The sequence below is a fragment of the Salarias fasciatus genome (assembly GCF_902148845.1).
Source record: "Salarias fasciatus chromosome 23 unlocalized genomic scaffold, fSalaFa1.1 super_scaffold_20, whole genome shotgun sequence".
NCBI classification, from domain to species: Eukaryota; Metazoa; Chordata; class Actinopteri; order Blenniiformes; family Blenniidae; genus Salarias; species Salarias fasciatus.
The window spans coordinates 15473682-15498079 of record NW_021941230.1 but is presented as its reverse complement, the minus strand read 5'-3'; the positions used below and the strand labels follow the sequence as shown (position 1 = coordinate 15498079).

Below are 24398 nucleotides of genomic sequence, written 5' to 3'. Positions count from 1 at the left end.
TCTGACAACTCGCAGGTCACTTCCTGCAGCTTCCAAACAGGAAACATGACGCCCTGAGGAGATTCTAGAATCTGTGAGAACTGCGACAGAGCTGATCTTTATATGAGCATCCATTCATCTTCTTTTCCACAGGTATCCTGCTCAGACTGGCGGTGTGAGAGCAGGACATGCCTGAACAGGTCACCAGCTCATCACAAGGATTTGGCAAACATGAAATGTGTCAATAAAGAAATCACAAATCAAAATTGCAATTCACGACGACGTTTAATATCATCTATCATCTATTGATGAGTGCAAATTACACTACAGTAAAAAACGTCAGAGTTTAACAGGAAAATGAAGCTTTCTTTTTTAGAAATCATTCTCAATGCTGTAAATTTAAATGGGAAGAAAGCATTTTTGAGCAATTACATAAAAACAAACGGATGCATTTTATCAGAATAACTACTCTGGGGGAAAAAGTGATAAACACAAAAATACACAATATTTTCATATTTAAAGAAAAAATTATTCGGCCTTGCAGTATTAACATCTACATATTTTGCATAATTAAGTCTTATTCTTAATTCTCTCCTACATTTCTATCTACGTTTGGTTTAATTTCAAGGAGCCACTTTAATGTATTATTTTTGTTCCATGTGGAAAAAAAAATTCAATTCAAAAAGTTGGAATCTGAGATTTTATTCCGTTTTAACAGATGTTTTTAGACATGAATAAAAATAAATGATAAACACTCACATTTCAGGCATAAACTGGTGAGATATGTGTTATTTGGGGTTAATAATGTTTTCCTTCAAATGATTTTAAAAAGTGTAAAATCTAACAAGGTAAATAAGCATGATCAAACATTCCCAGCAATATTTTTTTGTAAATGTGTGTGCAGTGGGGGTTTTTTTTTTGTCAAACGCTGCAGAATCGTGTGCAAATTAAGACTGTGAACAACATTTTAAATGAGTGTGCACAAACATTTATTTAAATTTATAGCTGCATTAGAGTGCAGCTCAGACCTGCAGGTATAAATAGAATTTTTTTTAGCTAAAAATAAGACTTTATAACAGGAGGTTTCATTGCTGATGGCCTCCCTCCGCACAGCGCCTCCTCCTCCTCCCCCACCTCCTCCTCCTCCTCTTCCTCATGAATCCTAATCATGTGCATTGTTTCAGTGATTCAGATCACAACATTTTACATAATTCTTTGTTTATTCATTTTCACAGACAGTCAGTGAAATTATGTAAAACGCACTCTTAGTTCGTGTGTGTGTGTGTGTGTGTGTGTGTGTGTGTGTGTGTGTGTGTGTGTGTGTGTGTGTGTGTGTGTGTGTGAGAGTGAATGTGTAGGCAGAACATCCTCTTTCAATGAGAATGACACGTAAATGTCAGCGGGCTTCATCTGAATGTGCAAATGGAACGCTTGTGCGGGGAAATTTGGGGAATCCTGAAGAGATTTCACTCCTTAATGCTCATTGCAAGCAGAAACACATTATTAGGGTTCTCCTCACCGTCAGCCGCCGGAGGATGACATGTGTGAACTGCACAAAGCGGAGCTCCTCATGTCAAACAATCCTTCAGGAGGAAATCCTGCAAACACACACACACACACACACACACACACACACACACACACAGTGAGGATTGTTTCCATATGGAACAGTCATATAATAGCAGTAGTGTGCATTAGATCCTTGCATACAGATGTTCCCTCTGTCTCTGCTGCTGTCGGTCCATCTGTGTTTACAGTGAGCGTCTGTGCACACACTCACACACACACACACACACACACACACACACACACACACACACACACATTTGACAAAGGTTACCCTGCATGCATCATGCAGGATGGACATCTGCGCACGCACACACACGCACACACACACACACACACACACAAAACTTTTCACACATGATTTCATAAACAACACAGTTCACTCTGCTCCACGGTCTCTCTCACACAGGCACAGACAGACATAGCGAGGCAGAAGCATCAGGGTTTTATCACGTCTTACAGTGACATCTAGTGGCTGTTCTGGTAACTGCACCGTAAAATCAACAAAAACATCATCCAAGATTTTAAATCAATAGATTTAATTATGAAGATGAGCACCTTCAATTTAGACTTTTTCTTAAATTATTCTAATTATTTGACATCCAGTAATTTTAATATCTAGTGTTCAATTCGTCTCAATTTAGGTATTTCTCTTAAACTGTAAATCATGTGATTTTGATCAATTCAACGTTGTTCCACATATTTTTTTCAGTAAATGAGAAACTAAGTCAATATTTCAAGTGAATTTTAAGCATCTAAATGTTGTTCAATGACACACAAAACCACATTTTTGCTTGAAAGTTTCTCAGTATAAAATTAGAAATTTCATTGTATTCTTATGCCCTGACATGAAATCATCATCTTCTTCTTAACCCAATGAATCCAGCGTGTTAGTTTTTTTTTTTTTTAATGACACCATAAAGGATAAAATAAGACACATTCTGATTAATTTTCAAGCTAGAAATGGTGATTTCTTCACTAGGTTGGCATTTAAGCACATAAAAAGTAAACCTTTGAATTCTAAATTCTGCTTGGAGCATATTTAATGATCGAAGAGAAATCCTGCAGGTCACACTTCTTCAAATGACAATATGATGATGATGATGATGATGATGATGATGATGATGATGATGATGATGACGAAGAATGCAAAAGAGCTTCACATGTTATAACAGATCAGCTCTTAAATGCATCGTCTCCTGAGTTACAGAAGTTCAGAATGTGTGAAAACCTCCCCAAAAAGCACCATAAACAAAAAACACGCAAGAAACAAGAAGGTTCGACAGTTCTTTCTCCAATACAGACTCCACATTTTCAAACATTTTTGAGTTTTGGAGTTCCAAAACAAAGTCTGACATTCAGTAGAAAAGTGGTGGCTTAGCTTTGTGAGCCAAAGTTGTGAATGAATGTACTGTAGCCATTTCCTGGAGGTCAGCTGGTTCAATCTGAAGCACTTCCACTGATCCACAGGCAGCAAACCGGAGCGAGCCAATACGATCGTCAGCTCGCTTCTTTTGTTGCAGCACATGTGACATAACACACGGAGAAAGTCACACACTGCAGGATTTCTAGGTGAAAATATTAAACATTGATCATGATCATGACCTTTCGGAAGAACTTCTGAGCAGATCGGACAAAATCACTCTTAGCACGTCCCACACTACAGGGAAATGAGACACAATGACAGTAACAAGCATCAGACAATCAGAGCTTTGCTCGATTGCTCGTGAGGAAGAGATCGGGACAAAAATCGTCCTGATTACCCTGCAGTGTGTACCCGCCTTGAGAGAGGATAAAGGTGAGTTAATTATTCTTTCTCTGCTGTTATTTCAAGTCGGTTCGAAGCCGACACATCAGTCACACGTCTGTTCCTTCACCTCACGTTCGTCACACTTCAACTCGCTCCATGAAAACTGAAAATTCCTCTTAAAGGAGTGCCAAAACAACTGAGAACAGCAGCTTCCTGATAACAGCCCCTTCAAGTGTGCTGGGGGGGGCCTCATGTGGGTTTCTAATCAGAGGGGATCAAAGGCGAGCAGCGCTCGGGTACATAGAGCGAAGCTCGCCAACCTTCATGTGCTGCTCACGGCACATTGAAGCCAGAGGTCAGCGGCGAAGGTGGGACAGTGGAGGCATCGTGCCCCCCCCCCCCCCCACGCCCACTTGAGTGGGCACGGTTCTGCTTCCTGCAGGGGTCAAACACTATGACACACCTACAGCTCAGGACAAGACAGGTGCGCTCCGAAACTTACAACTCAGAAATCGTAAAGCTGTAAACCATTAAAGTTGTACAGCATGAGCATGAAAACTTCAGTGTGTCACTTGGGAGGCTTTCTTGAGGCGCTCACAGGTGATTCATATCGACCACAGAAAGCTGGTGAAAGTGGGAGATAAAGCCATCTGGGACAAATGTTCCTGCTCTTACAATTCCTCCCGCTCTGCCTCCATAAATACGTCTTGTGCAGGTCTTTGTGCTTCTGAAGAAGTGACACCTGCTCTTTGCTTGTGCGGCGCGGCGCTAACAGCCCTTAACTCACTCACTTCAGCACAGCCGGCTCCTTTGTTCTCGCACATAAAACCAGGAGGAGCTCTGAATGGGACGCGGATCGATGAAGACCATCCAGCACGGAGATAATGTCGGGAATTTACCGGGCAGGTCGTTGAAGTGTCATCAATAGCGGTGAGAAAGGGTTTGAGCAGTGGGTCATGGTCTGCCGGCGCTCTGAGCTCCGAGCGCACCCCTGATGGAGGGCGAACATCAGGGAGGGACGAGTGTCCTCACCAGACGACACATGGCGGGAGAAGCCAACACTCCAGCCTTGTTAAGTTAGTGCTGAGATAAATATCAGAAGGGCTGGACAGAGTCGGGAATAAAGGAAGTTACACGTACCATTTGTTATGCAAATGTAAAAGTGTGTATGAGCAATGCATCTGTGGCATTTCATCCTCACTACAGTCAAGAAGAGAAAGGCTGGCACTCAAAAGTCTGCTCACATTCACTAACTCTCTACTTAAGACTGAGACGCTGCCAGATTGCTACCAACGTTTTGCCAATTCGAGAGTGTCACTTGTAATGAGACAAATGTCTTTGTGTGAGTGACTTTGTGACGGTTCACAGATTGGACCCGAACACACAGACTCGCTCTGAAGACTGCTGCCGAGTTTGTGTGAAGGGAGCGGGGTGAAGTCAGTCCAGGAAGCAACTTTTTAACGGCGTTCGCGTCTCAGACGCTCCCGTTAGCAGCTCAAGTGAATCCGTGTGCAGCCGGTAAAGTTTCAGAAAAGCACAGACATCCATAAGTTTGACTTCAGAGGTGGAAAATGCAAAGATGGATAAAAAAAATAATAAAATGTTCATTAATCTTTAACTACAATTCTGAATCTGTCCACTGGGGGTTTTCCATGTACTCTACACGTCTGCTACACTGCCACAAGAATTTAACTGGGATTTCATCTCAAACGTGACAAATGATCATAATTAGGCATGTAGTAAATTATGAAATCATAACATGAAAATCAGCAGCTACTTGAGCTTCTCCACCACCTGAACGAGCTATCGCTAACCACTACGCTAACGGCGTCATGTCCGCCGCGGTGTCGTCGGAGGGCAGAGGGGAGGCGGCGTTGTCGCCCTGATGAGCGCCGTTGTTGCTGATCCCCTCTGACTGCAGCCCCGTGTAATCATACGCCTCAATTAGGCGGCCCATCTCGCGGCTTCCTGCTAACGTGTACGCCGCCCGTCTTCCCCGCCACGCCGCGTAATTAGCATTCATCTGAGAGCGAAAAGAAAGGAGCAGGCCGCGCTCTCTCCTCACTTCATAACGCCCTGCAATTTCAATCAGATGGATTTTTTTTTTTTTTTTAAATAATCGCTGACATGGAGAAAAACTGGCTCTCCTTCCCCTCCTCACCCCCACTTCATCTGATCGCTGGTGAGGCGCCATCGAGCCATCGAGGAGTCGTCATTGTGGCTGGGAGGTCCCAGATTGATGTTTACAAAGGGGTTCACTTTTAGTGTGTCCGTGTGTGTGTGTGTGTGCGTGTGTATGGAGGGTTCAAGCTGTAGTACAAATTAATTTCTACACACATGAATGACAGACATATCCTGCACCATACCATGATGTATTTGTAATAATTTATGTTACCATGTTTTTCTTTGTTTTTTCATTACCAGTTGAAATTTTGTTTTTAAATTTCATACCTTGGGTTTTGTGTTATTTTTTGTTGCTTTATTATGTTAAAACGAGCAGCTGGCTTGGTGAGAAAGACATACAGATATAAAAGCTTTGAATAATGCAAATGCTCAAGCTAAGAGAGCGACGGCTGCTAATGTTAATGGTACAGCTAACAGCGAGGTATTATAAACAACCAACATGGGGACAACTCTTAGAAGCTAAAAGATATTCAAGCAGGCCAACGCTAAAGCTAGCAGTGGATCCAGAGATCAGAGACAGGAGCAATGAAACATCTGTAACTCCTAATATCGTAACTCCTTCGAGTTCTGTCGGTTTAACATTCTAAAAACAAAAAAGGAAATGAGTTTTTCAAAATACACCCTCCTTCACTTGAAAGCATGAGTTGTCTGAAAAGAACTCACGTGTGTTCAGCGTAATAAAAACTTTTGTCTTTAGCACTCAGTTAGCAACAGGTCTGGCTGAGCACTGAGAAGATGTGAGGAGGAAGCTGTCAGCAGCGTGAACGCCATGTTAAAGCGTCTCCGTTCCGAACCACTGAACCTTTGTTCCGTCACGAGAGGGAGCCTGCTAACACCAAAAGCTCTGACATTTAACACCTCGTCATGTGTCTCAGCCGCAGCCATCAGCACCTGGAAACAACTGGAGATCTTTTGGCGGTACGACACGCCGTCGTTTGTCCCCGTTTGTCCCCCCCCCCCCCCAATCTCTCCCCTCTCAACCTGTTTGTTCTCTTATCTCTGCGCCTCCAAAACCAATCGATGCAACACTCGTTAGCCCAAGGGTGTTCCTCGGCGAGTGCTCACTCCGAGAAGAGATTGGTACGTAACAAGAGGGAGGTAATAAAAGAAGAGCATGGAAGGGGCAACCAGAGCTTCACTGCGCTCTCGGAGAAGCACTTGAATGCACCATCAGATCAGAGAAGGATCTCAAAGCTGAGAAGTTCTTCTGATGTGCTCAGCCTGAAGAGGCTGAACCCGATCAGAACAATTTATGCGACTTATTGTCATTTTCTCCTGCAACCAAACCACCACTATTCGCCACTCTCAAATCCAAAACGGTTGGGACGCTTTAGGCAGGATGCACAGACTAAATCTACATTTTAATCACAGCAAGCAATATGTCAGATGATGCAGGAAGATAATTAAGTTCCATCAGTGATATTACCTTAGACTAAATGGCAAGAAACCTTCATCTGAAAGCAATTCAAACTTAAATGAGAACTGAGTTTACATCAAATTTTGTCTAAAACTAAACTTAAACTATCCAAACGTCATCTGAAACCAATCCACAACCTGCCAAATACCACTTTATGAAAACAGAAGTTGTTAAAAACCAGTTCAAAACCATCCATATGTAAAACATCATGTGGACTAAAACCTGTTAAGAATAATTTGTTGGTCTAAAATCAATGTAAACTGATAAAAAAAAAGGTAAAAGTGTTCATTTGTTCTAAACAGGATGACTAGTGCTATTAAAAATGGCGGTAACGGGGCGACCAAGTTAAAAAAAAGAGCATTTCACACTCAACTCTCATTATTTTCAGCCCAAACTTCCTCCACTCGCTCTTTGTTTCAGTGGAGACGGCGTGAAGTCCAAACATAAAAATGCCTCTTAAGTTTTCCCCGTCATTAGTTATCTGAGCTTCATTTCCACTGGGTGCCGGGCGCAGACGAGCACGGCGCTCGAACACCCCGCAACACTCAGCTGCACGCGGCTCGGTGTGTCATTACTCTGCTAACTGGAGGAAAAACAGAGTGGAGAGACGTGTCTCTGACACGCTCGCTCAGCTCCAGCAGATTGTGTTTGGAGAGCTTCCATTTCTCATCACAGCTTTTGTCCGATCGATCACGGAGGCAGAAAAGAGTTTTTTGGGGGGGAGACGAATGCGTTAGCGAGCGTGGGAGTTCTTCTCCGTATCGTCACATCGGAGGAGGTGGACCCCCGTGTGAAGGAAGGCTCCTCCTGATCTTCTAATCCCGTCCAAATGTGACAAGTCGGGGCCTTCAGAGGCCATCGCTGTCCTCCTGCTCCCCTGAAACGTCACGCTTCACATGGAGGAAACGGGATTAGGAGGAGATTCAGGATCAGTTCCTCCCACTGAGGATCAGTCAAGACAACACAAATCTACCACCGATTTATCACCTCGGATCAGATTATTCCTGCGGTGATATTTTAATACCAAGATCTTTTTGATTCCACATCTGACAGCAAACTCCAAAAAAAAATCACATCCTTTTTTTCCACTAGAGCACAATCCTATCAACAAATTTCACCATTGTTTTCATCTCATCTCAGATGGAAATTGTAGTTAGAAATATTAAGAACTTTGTTTTGACTGCTCTAAAATTAGTTCCAGGTTTTTTGTTTTTACATGGAACCTGGAAACCGGAGTGCACAGGAGAGATCACTTCCATACACACACATACACAGGGATTATCCTCAATTTCTGCTACCAGGTTGAGCTCCCAGAATGCACTGCGGGGATTGTCTGCTGTTCTTTGAGTTTTATCTCCGTGCTGCTGGAACACAAACGTCCATGTTTCTGCTCTTTGATGATGTTTCACAGAGTCACTCTGAGCTTCACGTGTGCCTGAAAACAGGATTACGGCGCAGAGCTGCGGCACAACCGGTCCACTGTCTTTTCTTCCTCGCCGCACCTGATGCAGCGGCGGCGTCACACGTTTAGCGGCGATAACATGACGTTTTATTCCTTCACCTCGCTCATGATCCGAGTAGAAAAAACAGATTCGACTTCTGCTGCACAGCTTTCATACAACTTAGCTTCAGATTCTTGAACATTTACTGAATGGCGCGAAATAGTAATTTTAAAATGCATATGAGCTAATGATTACCAAACAATACACAAGCATTGGTAGGAGTGTATTTATGTTGACATTTCTATGGGAAAACTGTCGCTCTCACACGTGGGCCTCACTCCTCATGTCACACCGAAACAAATCAACCGTCACATGTCCTTCCAACCCCAAGGCACGATGGGAAATTGCATTACTGCTCGGGACGGCGGGGAAAACTTCATCCATCTCACCTCGGCGAGGCCTAGCAGCGGCTCGGGCCGAGGCGCTAACAGCTAATCCCGAGAATGAAAAATACAATCTGGGCCGTCAGGTTTGCGTCTCCCGGCTGTTTACTCAGCACATCAACGCAGTCTCTCACCTCTGGATGATTCTCACACCTGCTGATGGATTCCTCCTCAATCACATAAGCCACTAAATAAACACAGGACGGCTTCTCGTGCTCGCTCAGCAACTTCACTTCTGTAGCATAAAATGAATAAAAAGATTCAAGCCGAGCTCTCCGGCAGCCGTTAGCTGTGGCTAACTGCGAGTCACATCGTACACTGAACGCGACAAAACGCGCACATCGGAAACAAAATTAAAAGTGAACGTTATGTTGCGTTCTCGAGTGGCCAGAAAGCGAATGACCTCAACTTAAAGAAAGCCGTTAAAATGAATAAATAACCAGTGAAACCACTGTCGTTGAGTCTCCATACTAATTTTACAACATTTCTGATGTATCAAACAACACAGAATGGCTCCCCCTCCTCCCTCTCTTTGTAAACCGCGGGTACGTGTCGGTAACCCGCCGTTATCCCGCCGCTCCGCCGCTGCTGAGCTGTTTGTTTAGGAATGTGGGCCTGAAAATTGTATTCCATCGACCATGCTCGCTATCAACACACAATTATCTGGGTTAATCATGTGGAACTGTGGAGAATTCACCGGGGGCTCAGGAACTAATGACATTCGCGTCTGGCCCTGCTTTAGTGAAATGGCCCCGGCACCTGCAGCAGGAACACCGAGATTGCCAAAGAAAATTTGGTCTCATTTCGCCGTCCCCTCCTCCACCTACTCCTCCTCCCCCCTCTTCAAACCCCCATCAACCCTCCTCCCTCGTCTCCAATCCCTGTCTATTTCTCCCCATTTTCATCCCAAGTCAGCCTGAAATTTCTTGTTTTCTTCTTTCTTTTCAGTGTTTTTTTTTTTTTTTTTTTAATCACAATCACAGCATTAAAGTGACATTTGTGCTGTGACTTCAGGTTGAGATACCGCTAACTGGACATTTCAGGACAATATTCATCATTCATGCTGCAAAACGTTCACTTCTTAATCTCTGACTTCATGTCTTATGACATTTTCCAACATGCTAGCTTAGATTTGGATGCTAATTCCTTTTTTAAGTCTGCATCATGGAGTCAGCAAACATGACTTAGACGTCTTAATTTGTGTGTTTTAAAGATGCAAATCAAGAAACTTGACATTTATTATGTCAGATTGAAGTACATACTCAAATACACCAAGTCCAAGGCATCATGGGAAGAATTTGTCCAACGTGCTAGTTTAGCTACAGCTTTCATGGATCCATAGCCAATCACGGGCATCGGTTTTCACGCCTCTTGCTACATTTTCCATACCTGAATAACACCTGAACTGGAGATGGAGGAGGAGGAATGAGAAGGGGAGAAATGGGTGGAGGAGGAGGAGGAGGAGGAGGTGACACAGAAGATGATAAGTTGAATTTGTGACTGTGCTTCCGGACAGGCGTGTTCACGCTGTATAATTAAGAGAGTGATTGAGTGCAGTCAGCAGGGTGTTGATGCTCTTTCTCCATCACACTCTGTCTCCCTTTGCTCTCTTTGTCTTTGCACCACACACACACACACACACACACGCGCACACACACACGCAGTCATTTCCACCAACTTAGACGAAGTGGAGGAACTCAGTGCTGGTAATTATACATCAATACAAACATATGTTTCCAATCACAGATGCCATCCATGTGTGAAATGGGTGTCACACTGTTGGAGGTCTCATTATTTGCGGAGTGTGTGTCAACACTGATGCGACCACCCACACCGGTCACAGCCACGTCTCGCCGCGTGCTCCTGGATCTGCATCCGGGAGGGTCCGAGGTGTGAAGCGAAGCCCCTCCCCTCAGGCGGTCAGCGGAGACGAGGACTCGCCGAGTTGGTTCGCGCCTCGGTGCGCTTTTTGCTGGAGCGGCGGGGGTGTCATCACAGAGTTTACTCGCAGGCACGTTAGAGGACAGACTTCGTCTTCACAACTCTGAGGTTCATTCTGCTGCTCATGATCAAACTCTGGTTTGTACGTCTCTGTGGTAAAAATGTGGACTTATTCCAAGTTCGGTTTTCATTTCTCCAGGTCTTTTTAATTTTAGTTTCATGATTAGGCCTCTTTCAGTAAACAGGAAGTCCATCTTTTTCCCAGTCCAAGAATACGGTGGCTTTAGTTTACTTCAGTTCCATCTATTCATCCATCCAACCATCTTCAAGCGCTTATCTGAGACCGGGTTGCGAAGGTAGCAGCCTAAGTTTTTATCAACAAAAACTTTTAATTCAATTGTCAGCTATGGAAAATTTATATTTTAGTATTTTTCTTAAGAAACTGCAGAGCCTCGGATATGACATGGTAAAAACAAAAATTAAATTGCGGCCACAAAATACTAAACCATGGCCAAGAAATTAGGTACATCATTCATATACTGAACAGTCCAGTTAAGTTGGCAGCATACTGACAGATACGGACTTTCGGTCTCAATAACTCTTTAACAAAACATCAGTAACACACAAAGGGCGCCTCCATCCCATCGTTGTGAGGTGGACCATGTGCTACAAGCTCATTTTTATTAAAAATACCAGTCCATCATGCAGCAGAAACAACACTGACTTCTACGAGCAGCCGGTAGTGCAACGGGGTTAAGGGACCGTCTACAATTTACAAGACGCTGCAACAGTTTAGACAAATACCACAAACAACAAAACAAATTGTAATACCATCACTGGGATTCACTGCAGTGTCATCATAATAACTACAACCTTCACTTGTCTCCTATCAAATTGAAAAACACTGATATTAAAAAAAAAAGAAGTTTGAATGGATTTTGTGAATAATGAAATTCAAATAACTTCACTGTAGCGAATGAAACTTGTCTGAACCCACCAAAGGAGTTATGTCGATCTTACTACAGCAGTCATTTTGCTGAAAGAAGCAATTTTTAAATTTTTTTCCATTGTAACAAGTAATACTTCTCAATAACTTAACTAGAACGTACAACAGAGAAATGAAACTCTGCCCAATTATCAAAGGAGCTCCCGCTGATTTTAATCAAATTAGTTTGAAAAGACATTCACATAATTTTTATGAGCAACTTTTTCCATAACTTCGCTGTAGTGTACAGTAGATGAAAGAAATCTGCATCAACTATCAAACTATGAAAAAAGTTACATCAAAGTGTTTTTCTATTATGACAGGAGACAAGTGAAAGTTGGAGTGATTATTGTGACACTGCACTGAAGCCCTGTGCTGGTATTACTGTTTTTTGTGTGGTACTTGTCTTTTGCAGCGTCTTGTAAATTATAGACGGTTCCTTAATAACGCAGCACTACCAGCTGCTCATAGAAATCAACGTTGTTTCTGCTGCGTGATGGACAGATACTTATAATAAAAATGAGCTTGTGTATAGTCCACCTCACAACGATGGGATGGAGACGCCCTTCGTGTGTTACTGAGGTTTTGTTAAAGAGTTATTGAGATCGAAAGTCCGTGTCTGTCATCTTTACTGGACTGTTCAGTATATGAATGACAGACGTAATTCATGACCACAAGTTAATATTTTGTGGCCACGATTTAGTAATTCGTGGCCACATTTTTTTTTTTTTTTTTACCATGTCATTTCCCAGGCTCTGCAAGAAACTCATGCTGTTCATGTGAAAAATCTTTCAGTTAATATTGTTTACACACACTTTCTTACACAGTTTGGATTAAAAAAAATGTTGTAAAACTTGTGGTTTTGTTTTATTTGAAAGGCGTACCTATTTAAAGCAACATCATGTTCTGATGCATTTGCATGTTGATTTTCAACCAAACTCACCAGCTTATCCACAGAGGTCTGGCTTCTTCTTTGGATCTCTGGTCCTGGAGTCAGTGTCTGGCCTCTGGAGATTCTGTCGTTGATAGCAGGACCATCTGGAACAATAACAGCAGTGTCAGGACTCACGCACAAATCAGAAAATTCTACATTTTAACCACAGACAAAGAAAACACTCTGTTGTAACTTACTAACTATAAACCATTCATGTAGAGTTATTACTTCAGACACTTTTATTGTATGTAATTGCGTAATTTATTTATATAAATGAATCACGATGTACACACACTGAACTGCATATTAAATTCATGAAACACAGAGAACTAATGTAAATGGCATTTTCAGTCAGTATGTAAATAAATTTGAACACAAACCTCACAAAGTCACTGGTGTTTTAGCTGTAATATGACAAAGAAAAGTCGTAACAGCAACATAAACATAGCAGACATATTGTGACTCAGCATTATTTTTAATTAGCTTAATGAAAGATACCACCACAAGACTTTCTAACCTTGAGCTCTCTTAGGGTCATTTTTTTTTTACAGTTCTTGACAAGTTTCCTGCATTTTTACAGCACTTCTAGTTTATTCTACATCTACTTAAAACCCGAAATACACTCAAATAGCAACTTTCTCCAGAAAACCGCAATCAATTTTTCTCCGCCCGTCACCGTCACCGTTAGCTTTAGCTTCATTTAACTAGCTTACCGTGTAAAACGTCAATTACGTCCAACATTCCGGGCGCTCTCCCCTCGTTACTTCTTTTATCCTTACTCCTTTGGTAGCTCGTAGTAATTTCCCAATAAAAAACTTTTTAGGACTTATTTAAAGTATGTAATTATTTTTTTAAAATCCTCCAGCAAGAGAGCAAAGTCGACACGTCTTCAACTGTCAATCACAGTCGGATGGGGGCGGGGCCCAATCAAGAACGCTTCCTGATTGGATAATTCACCTCAAAGGTCCTCTTCTTCTTCTTTGAGGTTTGCCGACAGTTTGCGGGTTGTGTGCAACCACTTCTAAGGTCCTTAATGATGTATAATATTATATTCTAATAATTATACAGACAAGGACCTTCTTTATCTCAATAACGTTTTATAGTCACTGGGTTACAAAAACAGTTTTTAGCATATATTTTTGTATGCTCCATTAGTCCCTTGTGAGCAAAATAATCCACCACATTCAAAGCATCCTATTTTTAGGAGTTGGGCTTCCACTGTACAGTGTCTGAGGGCAGCTAGGGGTCAAGGGTCATGCTAAAGGAGCCACAGAAGATTGTTCAGGACTAATTTGCTTGGTTGCTTACCCCATGAAAGGGTTAATCACTGGAGAGAAATTGGACCTGTTGTTATTTGCGGTTAAATAGCGTGGTCCATGTTATCATCAGGTCATCATAAGGGGCCCACACAGGTGATTATCAAGCTCACTTTCAGGTGTGTTTCATCTGACGTGACAGCGGCCCCAGCCTTTTTCTGCTCACTGCTCGATTCGCTCGCGCGTTCCTGCACACACAAGCACATGCCAGGCTGGCGCTAATTGAAAAAATTGCTCACCAAAGTAATCAAATTTAAAGCTTAAGACTGCACGCGAGCCCACACAAACACGAGGAGTCGCTCCGGAGTCCGTGACATGCTCTAACAGTCTCACAGGATCCATAAAAACGCCCCCGAAGGCTCCTCATAATCTCTTCTTTCTCCTGCTTTAATGGGAGATAATAGCAGCACGCAGCCGATGAATCAATATGCAACAGCAGCTTCACTCTCATAATTAATAGAAGCCTCGGAAATAGATTTGTGATGTGGTGGAGACTGGGGTCTCCTCTCTCAGCCAAAGTCCTCGTTCCACTCTGCATCCACATCCCATTCAACTAATCTCATTCACTGTTTCACCCCCTACTCCTCCCCCTCTTCCTCCTCCTCCAGTAGTGCTAATTCCTGCACTAAAGCCTGTTATCTCATTAAAAGGCCCCGCGATGGGACTGGATCCCATCCTGACATCTGTATTCATTCCCCTGGAAATGAGCTCTGACGTGAAGTTAATGAAAAACACTGGAGATTAGACAGTCGCAGCAAATTTACTTGGTTTTGGTTTCATTTTTGGAAAGATGGATTAGCGCCGTTTCCTCCTCGCTCCGACGGAAGCTCGTCTTCCCGCCTGTTTTCTTTGCGCTCGCTCTATAAGTCGGATTGAGACGTTCGCGGGCACATGACTTTGCGAACGATGTTTTAAAAGCGCTAATTCGAAATCAAACACTCTTTCAAGGTGAGAAACGTTGAGGAGAGACAAAGAGCCTCTTTCTGGCCCTCAGGAGATAAAAGTCAGGATCCGGAGACACCGAGGGCTCATGGGAAGTGTATTCCCCCTCCGAAGGTCCCGCCCCGTCAGAGCAATAATTCCCTCCGTTAGCTGAGAAAGAAACACATGAAAGCACTCGTGGATAAAAGAAAGTTGGATTTAATCTTTCTCTGCCTCTTCACTGTTCATCGCTCTCGCCGAGAAAAGATGGCGAGGAGCGTGGGCGGACGCCATGAGAGAGGAAGGAGGGCGGGAAAGTCTGGGTTTGATCTTATTCTGGAGGAATAAAATCTGAGTTTCAGTACCTAAGTGAAGAACTGAAGCCCAAAGAAGTCTACAATGTGAGAAAATTCTCCTTTAAATTTTATTTCATTTCAGTTTTACGGCTTTAACTTTGAGCACTGTCTGTGTTGTCTCTGCTGCCCCAAGTGGCAAAAACAGGAACTACAGACACAGTAAATTTACTTTATTCAAATACTCGAACTGTATGGTGGCACATCATGCTAAAGGCATCAGATGCGAGTGGAAATATCACTGAGCTGATGGTCTGATTGTTATTTTCAAACAAATAAAGGTATACTGTTGCGTTCTTAAAGGTGCAGTCGGTAGGATTTCAGTGGTATTCGGGTTGTGCTCCAGGAGGCAGCAGTGAGTCTGATCGGCTTCGTTTCTCCAGCAGATCTCCAGATGATTATTTTCAGCTTGTTTTGGAGAAACCATGTGACTCCATGTAGCTTTAAGGCCACAGCCCACGACAAGTCCCGGCTCGGCTGGATCGCTGCACATCGCCGCAGCCCGAGGACGGCAGCGTCCTCCCAGGTGTGTGTGTGTGTGTGTGTGTGTGTGTAGGGGGGGTTATATAACCTGCAGCACTGCGGCTGAAGAGGGACCGAGTGGAGTCTGTTTGGCATCTGAGCGTGGCTCGGGCTGGCTCATATGTATGGAAAACACAAAGTCTGTAGGGGGAGGAGGGGGGTGGTATTCAGAGGAGCGGGTGGGGGTGGTGGTAGCGGGTGGGGGGGGGGGGGGGGGGGGGGGGGGGGGGGGGTCACAGTAGTCAGAGAGGACGCCCCGGGTCCTGGTGCAGGTTAGAAGGTCTTGGTTCAGGAGAAGAGGCTAATTTCTTCTACTTGGCTGAGCAAAGGCCTGAATAATTGCGCCCCCTGGGTGGTCCTGGGGGTAATGTGGAGGTAGAGCGGAGCGTACCAATGTGGAGGAGGGGGTGGAGCAGCAGGAAGCTGCAGGTTCCCCATGCTCCAACACAATGTCTGCACTTCAGCCTGCTTCCATGTCCAACACCAGTAAGTTCTGGTTGTTTGTATGCAAACAATTCACTGTGAAGAATCTGAATTAAAGGGTAGATAAAAACACGGTAAAGATTAATAAACAGAAATTAACACATTATAAATGAAAAGTAAACTCTGCAAAGTCAAATAAACACATGATCAAAAAACCCCACAGTGAATAAAATACCATAAATACAAAAAAAATGTGAACAAAAAAGACAAAAACACTGTAAACAAGTCACGAGGACATGAGGTGCTAAATAAATGCTAAACAATATCTAATTTTTGTAATTAATAAGCTGTTAAAGCAAAGAAACACAAAGCTTGATGCAATTTTAATACTTGCAAAAAAGAAAAAGTGCTGCACGTTCATTCAGTTTTCAAACATAATTCTTGCAAACTGAAGATTTTTCAGTGTTGCAGTGAATCTTGTGCTGATCTGTGAATCTCGTATCAAAGTAAATGTGCAGCTGGCATAACAGTTTTATTTTCTTTTTTCTCTTCTTTTATCTTCTTTTTTCAAACTTTTTCCAAAATATTCATATTGACATGTGTTATGAGTTGAAATCAATGTATAATCTTAAACTCTTGATTTTAATTTTAAAAACTAATTACTAATCAAAAGAAAAAAATAAATATAAAATATTCAATCCCTGACTGAATAACTTTTTATTACCAAAGGAATTCAACAGCTCAGTCACACAAGAAAAAAAGAAAAAATATCTTTTAATCCATGAATATTTGTTTTGAACCTGAACTCTTTTGTTGTGAAGAGATTCTGCTTCCTGCCTCTCCTTGTTGCCCCCCGTGGGGTAAAAGAGTTCTGCCTCGTGAGGATGGAAATCTTCCTGTGGTGCGCGTGCACGGCTGTCCGAGGCCGACAGCCCGAGCCGGGGCGGGAGGGGTGATGCGTTCAGGTGTCATCCTCCTCACCTCGTTCACAGCGGAGACGATGAGGAGGAAACTCTTCATCACCGAATCGTCTCACTTCTGTTTGCCTTTTTTTTCCAATTATAGAGGTGTGACTGCTCCTCCTCCTTTTAATCCTCCTCTAGGAGGAAAGGGAGTGAATGCCCCCCCCCCCTCCATCCACCCCGTTCTCCTCCTCCACTTTCCTCTTGTTCATTAAAATGAAAATATTTTGAACTTGAGAAACACTTTCTTCATCTCAGACGCTCACGCGGCTAAAACGATCCTACACTGCCCTCTGCAGGCAGCCGGTGGCTCTACACGCAAACACACACATGCGTCCACGTGGTCCCGTTTCTTCCTGCACCTTCCAAAAATCCTGGTTTTCAAAGTGCGGTGCGGGTCTCCACTGGAGGACGCCAGGGAGCTTCAGGGGGACAAGTGAGAAGAAATCCTGGAGAAGAAACACAAGAGGAATGATTTTCTTAAAACTCCCATAAAAGTTCTTTATTCTGGATGTCATAATAATAAATATAGAGGGTTTCTTAGTTCTGACAGCACTTTCAGGAGGAGTCGCTGGAATCACAGCTCGGTTGACGAAGCTCCAGAGTTCTTCCTCCGTCTCCGCTCCACCTGCTGCTCCCGCACGCTCCGCCCGATCAGGAGGGAGAGGAGGCCGGCCAGCAGGCAGAAGAAGACGGCCACGGGGGCGAGCAGGAAGGACGGGCCGTGATGGACGGCCAGGTGGAAGGAGGGGCAGGTGGAGGCTCTCTGATGGAGGGCGAAGCGCTCCAGGGCGTCCAGGACGTGGATCCACAGCAGGAACATGAGCAGCACGGCGAGCAGAGCCAGGCCTGAGACACAGGGGACGGGTGAGGGGGGGTGTGAGGCGGTGTCGGACCCCGCGCTGGCCCGCGGGCCGCATGTTTGACAGCGCTGTGTGGGACAGGTTGCCGCTGCCGTTGATTAAAGCGCCGCCACACAGTCCCGGCTCAGCGGGGCGGCTCGCACAGCGGGCCTCCGCTTCCCGCCAAAAATAAAAGACAGCAAACCGCCGAGCGCAATTAGCGGCGGCGACGCGCTCCTGTTGACAATTTTCCAAGCTTGTTCTTCGCTCGGAGGCGACGCCTCCATGTCAGACGTGATGGGAATCGGCCAACAGGGGCGGGTTTTACTACTCTTATTTATTTTAATATGATTATTTCTGGAAAATGTGAAGCACACCTCCAGATGTGTGTGTGTGTGTGTGTGTGTGTGTGTGTGTGTGCATCCTCACCTCCACACAGCTGCAGCGCCCCGCCCACTTTATACAGAACGTGATTGGCCAGCGGTCCGGCGCAGACGACCACGAACGCCCCGCCCACGGTGCTGGCCACGCCCACCACCAGGAAGATGCTCCAAAAGGTCCTGAAGACTGAGGGAAGGAGGGGAGGAGGGGAGACGCGGTGAGGAGGAGCGCAGCGGCGGGTCAAGACTGAAAACAGACTGACCGATGGCGGAGGACGGCTCGTAGGGCACTGTGGGTAAACGGCGTGACTCCGCCCACAGCTGATCGGAGGGGAAGGGGAAGAGGAACGCTGGCTGGCAGAGCTTCGACGGCGGCTGGTTCGCTGACGGGAAACCAGACATCATCATCATCAGACGTCCAAATTCTACACTACAACCCTTCAGATCCTGCAGTGGTGTTTTTTGTTTTTTGGATCGGGGCGACTCACTGATCCACAGGTCCCACAGCGAGTACCGACGGGAGGCGGCCGGGAAGGAGCATCTCCAGAACAGACCCTCGTGGAAGACCCTCAGCGTCTGGTCGGGCTGCAGGACCTGCTGCTGGAAATATTCATCACGTCTATTTTCAAACATTTATCTCACCGAGTGTTAAAATGCCCACGCTGGCAGGACGGGTTCGGGTCTAGGAGGAGTCGGGGGGGGGGGGAGTCCACCCGGTCTGTACCTCGCCGTGGGGGTCCGGCGGGGGTCCGCAGGACTCGGCGGCCAGCAGCCAGTACTCCGATCCGCAGCACAGCAGCGTGAACAGGAGCCCGGTGGCGCCTGAGAACAGGCCCAGGAAGAGCAGCAGCTGCAGCCGCTCCGCACGCCTCATCCCCCCCCAGTGTGTGTATGAGTGTGTGTGAGGGGATTGTGTTACAGTCGGGGGGCTTCCACCGGCTCACAAATAGCCGGACTGGGACAGAAAGGAGGCGTGTCCAGACTTCTCCTGGCGCTTTATTGGAGCAGTGAAATCCAGATTTGGTACAGTACAAGGCTCAACCCAGGATGACCGAGGGTCCCACACACTGCACGTTCATATATTAAACACCACTTCTATTCACCCCCAAAACCACATGATTAATGCATTAAAAAGAAAAAAAAAAATAAACGAAACAAAAAAAGAAAACAGGAGGAACACAAGGTTATTTAAAAGAAACGGGAAATAGAATGATTGTTTCATACAACAAGTCGACTGCTAGAAAAAGTCCCCCACATGAAGACCCCCGAACCCCCCACACCCCGCCGACCGACGCCGACCCTGTGAGGACCAACGGAAACGAGGCACGCAGAAATTAAAGAGCGACCATGAACCTACGGCTGGCCGTAAACACTGGCGGGGGCTCAGTCTCTCTCTCTCTCTCTCTTTTATTTTTTTTAAATTCCTCCTTTAACTTTTTACTCCTCTGAGGACGCCGACTTCTGTTTTGGTCCACTGTTGCTCCGTCGGAATCAACAGCATCCGTGCAAAGGCTCATGGGACATCCACAGCGCGTGAGGTCGTGCAGCTCCTCCTCCTCCTCCTCCTCCTCTTCCTCCTCCCTACGACATGACCCCGAACACGGGGTTGTGGCGGCAGATGCTGGGACCGATCTCCTCGTAGTCCTTCTTGGTGTGGCAGACCTGGTAAAACTCCGGCTGTGGAGAAAAACAATCCTCTCAGTTCATCTTCAGAGCTTCCTCTGACCCCCCCCCCCCCCACAAACATCTCGCGCATCCTGATGAACTTCACTGTGAGAACCTGACGCTATCTGGTTAGCATGCTAGCTGTGGCGCTGACAGCTGCTAATGAGTGTTTCCTTTAATGATCCTGTTTCTGGAGGTTTTTTTCCTGGGGAGACGTGCCCTGCTGTGTGAGTGTGTGTGTGTGTGTGAGTGTGTGTGCGTGCGTGAGGTGTGGAGCAGGAGAATACTCACAGTGGAAGCCAGCATCGATCCTCCGAACCAGACGGCGTACCTCTGCATGTGGTGGGTGATGACTTGCACGTCAATGGGCTTGGGCTGCAAACGCAAACAAATCCATTTAACAAAAAAAAAAAAAAAAAAAAGTGCTGATTTGAACAAATAGACTTGGCGGCGTGCACGTCGTCATGGAAACCACCTTCAACTTTCCACCGCTCAGCTCCTCGCTGATCTTCAGCCGGGCGTCCACGGTCCTCTTCAGGTCCCTCTGCAGGCGCCGGCCGAAGTCCCTGAACATGGTGGAGCCTCCAGACAGCACGATGTTCTACACACACACACACACACACACACACACACACAAACACACACACACACACACACGATGTCCCCGTGAGGCAAGGAAACCTGTGAGGTCAAACCACTGCAGCGCCTCACCTGTGAACAACTTTCTCTGTTTTTCTTTTTTTTTAAAGAGGAGGTGACCATATTTGGTAACTAGGTGTAAAGTGAGAGTGTGTGTGTGTGTGTGTGTGTGTGTGTGTGTGTGTGTGTGTGTGTACCTTGTAGAGGGGGCGCCGGACGTCGATGGGGCAGTTCTGGATCACCTCGTCCACCACCTCTGAGATGGGCTGCGTGAAGTCCGGGTTGGCAAACTGCAAGCAGGGGGAGGAGAGTGAAGTGACTGAGATCTGCCACCAGAGGGCAGCATTTCGCCGCAGCCAGGACAAAGCTTTCGTCTTTGTCTCTGGTTGTCCCCCTGAGTCTGGACCTGTGGTCGGGATTACCTCGGGGTGGAAGAAGATCTCGGGGCCGAGGAAGCGCTCGTAGCCCACGTCGATGGTGAACTCCTTCTTGGTGATGGCGTTGACGCCGGTGTGCTGTTTGATCCACTTGGATCCGTCTGTGTCGTACTTGTTGAACTCCTTGACGAGGTCCGGACAGACGTAGCTGAACCGCTCCTGAAAACAGCACCGCAGCTGCTGAGCTCCTCCCTTTTATTTTTTTACCCTCCCATCCAAACGGGACGTTTTGCAGCTTCGGCATACGGACCTTGACGGCCTTGGCGGTCTCCAGAGACTGCTCCGGGGGAATCCCCACCTCCCGCTCCCTCAGCAGCTGCTGGATGAAGTAGGTGATGTCTCGGCCAGCGATGGGGATGTGCTTGATGCAGCTGCCGATGACGTAGCCCTCGGCCTGGAGGACGGAAATATTACAAATACGTCACTTCACATATTGTCAGCATTTAAAGAAGATTTCAGTGAAAAGAACCAAAACATCTATGAAAAAAGCCACAAAGGGAATTTACTGAAATCATAAAAGTTGGAGTTAAGCAGCAACAAAAGCCAATGGCTCGTCGTCTTGTTTCTGTGAATAAAAAACTACCTGAACCTTTAAAGTCCTCTGCTAGAGAGCGTCTCAGCTCATTCTGTACATTTCACACGTTTGAGTCTCGTCCTGATAAGTGAGAAACAGGAAGTGACCAAATATGGTCGAGAGAGAAGCGCAGAGGGAGACCTACCACCGGGATGACGTGAGTCACTCCGTCTCCGCTGTCGATCACCGTGCCCGTCAGCGTCCGTTCGCCCACCTGTCGGGAAGTCCAGGAAGCGGCTAGCGCCAGCACGGCCTGACACACACACACACAGTGAACAAACATATAAATCCTCGATGTTCTGATGATCTTCAGGGGCGACTGGGACGTTACTAAAGGTACCTGAACGGCGATGTAGAGCCCAGGTACGTTGAAGGACTCGAACATGATCTCTGCTGTGTACTCTCGGTTCTCCGGCGTGTTGAGAGGAGGTTCTGTCTGCACACACACACACACACCAGACGCACAACATGAGGATACACACCCGCCTCAGCTCTCACCAACAGGAAGTGGTGGCCTTACCAACAGGAAGTAGTGGTCTTCAGGTTCTGCCCGCAGGTACTTGAAGATGACCTGCTCCATGAAGCGCTCCATCAGGTCCCAGTCCTCCACGATGCCGTGACGGATCGGCCACTGTCGAGGCAGAGGGACAAACGGGACACTGTGGTCACGGGGAGGTTCGTGGCAGCATGTCCCGCAAGTGACGGGGGTCCGGATAACTCAAGGGATCAATGAACGAACAAGCTGGAGCTACAGGGAAGAGGGCGGGGCTTAAATCTTGGCTGGAGAATCAGGAAAAGGTAAAAACATGTTCCTCAATACAAAATATTTGTATTGGGATGAGAACCGCACAGAATTCAATGTTATGTTTTTGTTTTTTGATCTAAATCAGTAAGTTTTTACATTTTTTTAAAAACAAAACAAGGTAACATTTATGCCTTTGTTTGAAATCCTGGTTAAAAACTTTTTTTCAAGGACTAAAACCTTGTCAAGCTTTATTTTTTGCATAAAAATGAGATATTTTTGTTGAAAAAGAGGTAAAACACGATGAATTTTTTTGTGAACGAGTTCAAGGTTTCTATGATTTTGAAAACGAAACTGCAAAAATTTTGTTTTTGTTGTTACCTGGTGAAACTTTAGTGAGAAACCAGAGATGAATCTGTTTCCTCGATTAACTTTTCATGTTTTTGGTTATGTTTCACTTTACCAAAACCACACAAAAATATTGATTAGTCTCAGCAAACACTTGAGTTCAACAAATTACACTGAGAGGTTGGGAAGAGTAATAAGAGACAACTTCAGTGCGAAAATGCCGAGAATGAAAGAAAAACATTTTTTCTGCGCCACACGATGAAAGCAAAATAAATGTCAGGATAATAACTATAAACGCGGTCCTCCTGGCGGATTACCTTTGTTGCATACGAGGGTTTGTCGATGGCTTCGTCTCCAATGAAGAAGTCCAGGTCGTCCACGCCCCTCATCATGCGGCGCTGCGCCTGGTCGCCCACTTTGGCCGACTCTTTGATGGCGATACCTGCGACATCCACAGGAAACTCAGAAAACACACTTCCTGGAAACCATCAACGCCGACACCAAGGGTGTGTGTGTTTCACTTACATGAGGGAATAATAAACTGTGGTTCTGTGTTTCCTGCATAGCCGAGCTTTGTGTACCTGAGAGAGACGAAAAATACTCAAATTCATTTAAAGGCTCACATTCCACCGAATAAAAACAGCTGATAATTATCAAACAATGTCACGAAAACCCAAATTATCAGCTGTAAGGTTTCCACAAACACTTTTCTTCATAAGAACTAAATAGTAACTATTTATGATGTTATACTTTTCTGATTAGTACAAACATTTTTTTCCATCTTTTTAGTTAGTAAGCTTTATATAATGCATAAATCAGCATATTCATTAACGTAAGTTAATTTGATGCCAGACAAAAAACTTTCGAGTTCATTTGCAAAAATACCTGCTTTTATAGGATACTTGAGTCATGTAGCACACTTTGAGACCAACTATTTTAATATTATTCAATAATGCTTGATAAAATTCTCCCTGGAGAATAAAAAAGGAACAGTGTACAGAGTAACAGGAAAACCATCAATACTCAAAGTAAATAAATGAATGGATTAAGCTATATTTTTTTTAGACAAAGTCTACATTTTGTGCTTGATAAAATTCGGAGTAAATAACGAAGAGCGGAACCCGTGAGTCAGTTATCAGGATGCTGTCTTTCTCTCATTTAAGGAATTTCTCTTTGGGACAAATCAAGTTATTCCATTTCATTCAGGAAGTGACATTAGCTTCTCCGGCTAACAGCGGCTAATTACACTGAACCAACAGCTGAAGAAAGACAGCGACAGCCCAGTTTAATGTGTCTAAAGCTGTCTTCGATTGAAACGTGTCTGGTTTGAAAGCCAGTAAATGGTTTATTCGGAAAAACTTCGCAGCCGTGAGTAACCACAGGCAGCAGGGCGTCAGCCGCGACGCTGATGGAAGCTAAGCTAGCTGCTAACGGCGCCGTTCCCTCACCCCGTGCCGCAGTCCACCACACAAGCCGGGAGCCGACCAGCCATGATCGCAGTCCCTCCGTGTATCGACCCGCAGAGAAGGGTTTCGGGAGTCCGGTTCGGGCGGTGGTCTCGGGTTTTCGAGCCGCTGCGGCTGCAATGGAGGGAGGAGCGCTTCCTGGTTCCGTTCCGCTTCTTCGAGTGCGG

The 24398-nt window shown here is 45.3% G+C and overlaps 2 protein-coding genes across 2 annotated transcripts; both read right to left on the bottom strand.

The window, feature by feature from the left end:
- Nucleotides 1-2915: 2915 nt before the first annotated feature.
- Nucleotides 2916-24392, bottom strand: LOC115383842 (actin-related protein 3). The gene is made up of 13 exons (XM_030086036.1): nucleotides 24214-24392; nucleotides 23291-23346; nucleotides 23083-23207; nucleotides 22196-22306; nucleotides 22016-22111; nucleotides 21821-21928; nucleotides 21352-21495; nucleotides 21087-21260; nucleotides 20862-20954; nucleotides 20501-20626; nucleotides 20317-20400; nucleotides 19654-20037; nucleotides 2916-2926 (listed from the first exon to the last, which is right to left on the bottom strand). The coding sequence occupies exons 1-12, from the start codon at nucleotides 24255-24257 to the stop codon at nucleotides 19942-19944; spliced, it is 1257 nt and encodes a 418-aa protein (XP_029941896.1). The 5' UTR covers nucleotides 24258-24392; the 3' UTR covers nucleotides 2916-2926; nucleotides 19654-19941.
- Nucleotides 17520-19493, bottom strand: LOC115383843 (transmembrane protein 182-like). The gene is made up of 6 exons (XM_030086037.1): nucleotides 19085-19493; nucleotides 18849-18957; nucleotides 18624-18743; nucleotides 18410-18547; nucleotides 17695-17987; nucleotides 17520-17587 (listed from the first exon to the last, which is right to left on the bottom strand). Exons 1-5 carry the CDS (start codon nucleotides 19232-19234, stop codon nucleotides 17716-17718), a joined length of 789 nt encoding a protein of 262 aa, XP_029941897.1. The 5' UTR covers nucleotides 19235-19493; the 3' UTR covers nucleotides 17520-17587; nucleotides 17695-17715.
- Nucleotides 24393-24398: the final 6 nt, after the last annotated feature.

What these genes read in the sequence shown, in the direction of transcription:
- LOC115383842 (XM_030086036.1), bottom strand. Translation starts at nt 24,257, where the DNA reads ATGGCTGGTCGGCTCCCGGCTTGTGTGGTGGACTGCGGCACGGG. An exon ending in AAGACCACTACTTCCTGTTG is followed by an intron (nt 22,112 to 22,195) that starts GTAAGGCCACCA and finishes GTGTGTGTGCAG; the next exon opens with ACAGAACCTCCTCTCAACAC. An exon ending in GGCTCTACATCGCCGTTCAG is followed by an intron (nt 21,929 to 22,015) that starts GTACCTTTAGTA and finishes TGTGTGTGTCAG; the next exon opens with GCCGTGCTGGCGCTAGCCGC.
- LOC115383843 (XM_030086037.1), bottom strand. Translation starts at nt 19,234, where the DNA reads ATGAGGCGTGCGGAGCGGCTGCAGCTGCTGCTCTTCCTGGGCCTGTTC. An exon ending in GCTGTGGGACCTGTGGATCA is followed by an intron (nt 18,744 to 18,848) that starts GTGAGTCGCCCC and finishes GTTTCCCGTCAG; the next exon opens with CGAACCAGCCGCCGTCGAAG. An exon ending in GGCGCTGCAGCTGTGTGGAG is followed by an intron (nt 17,988 to 18,409) that starts GTGAGGATGCAC and finishes CCTGTGTCTCAG; the next exon opens with GCCTGGCTCTGCTCGCCGTG.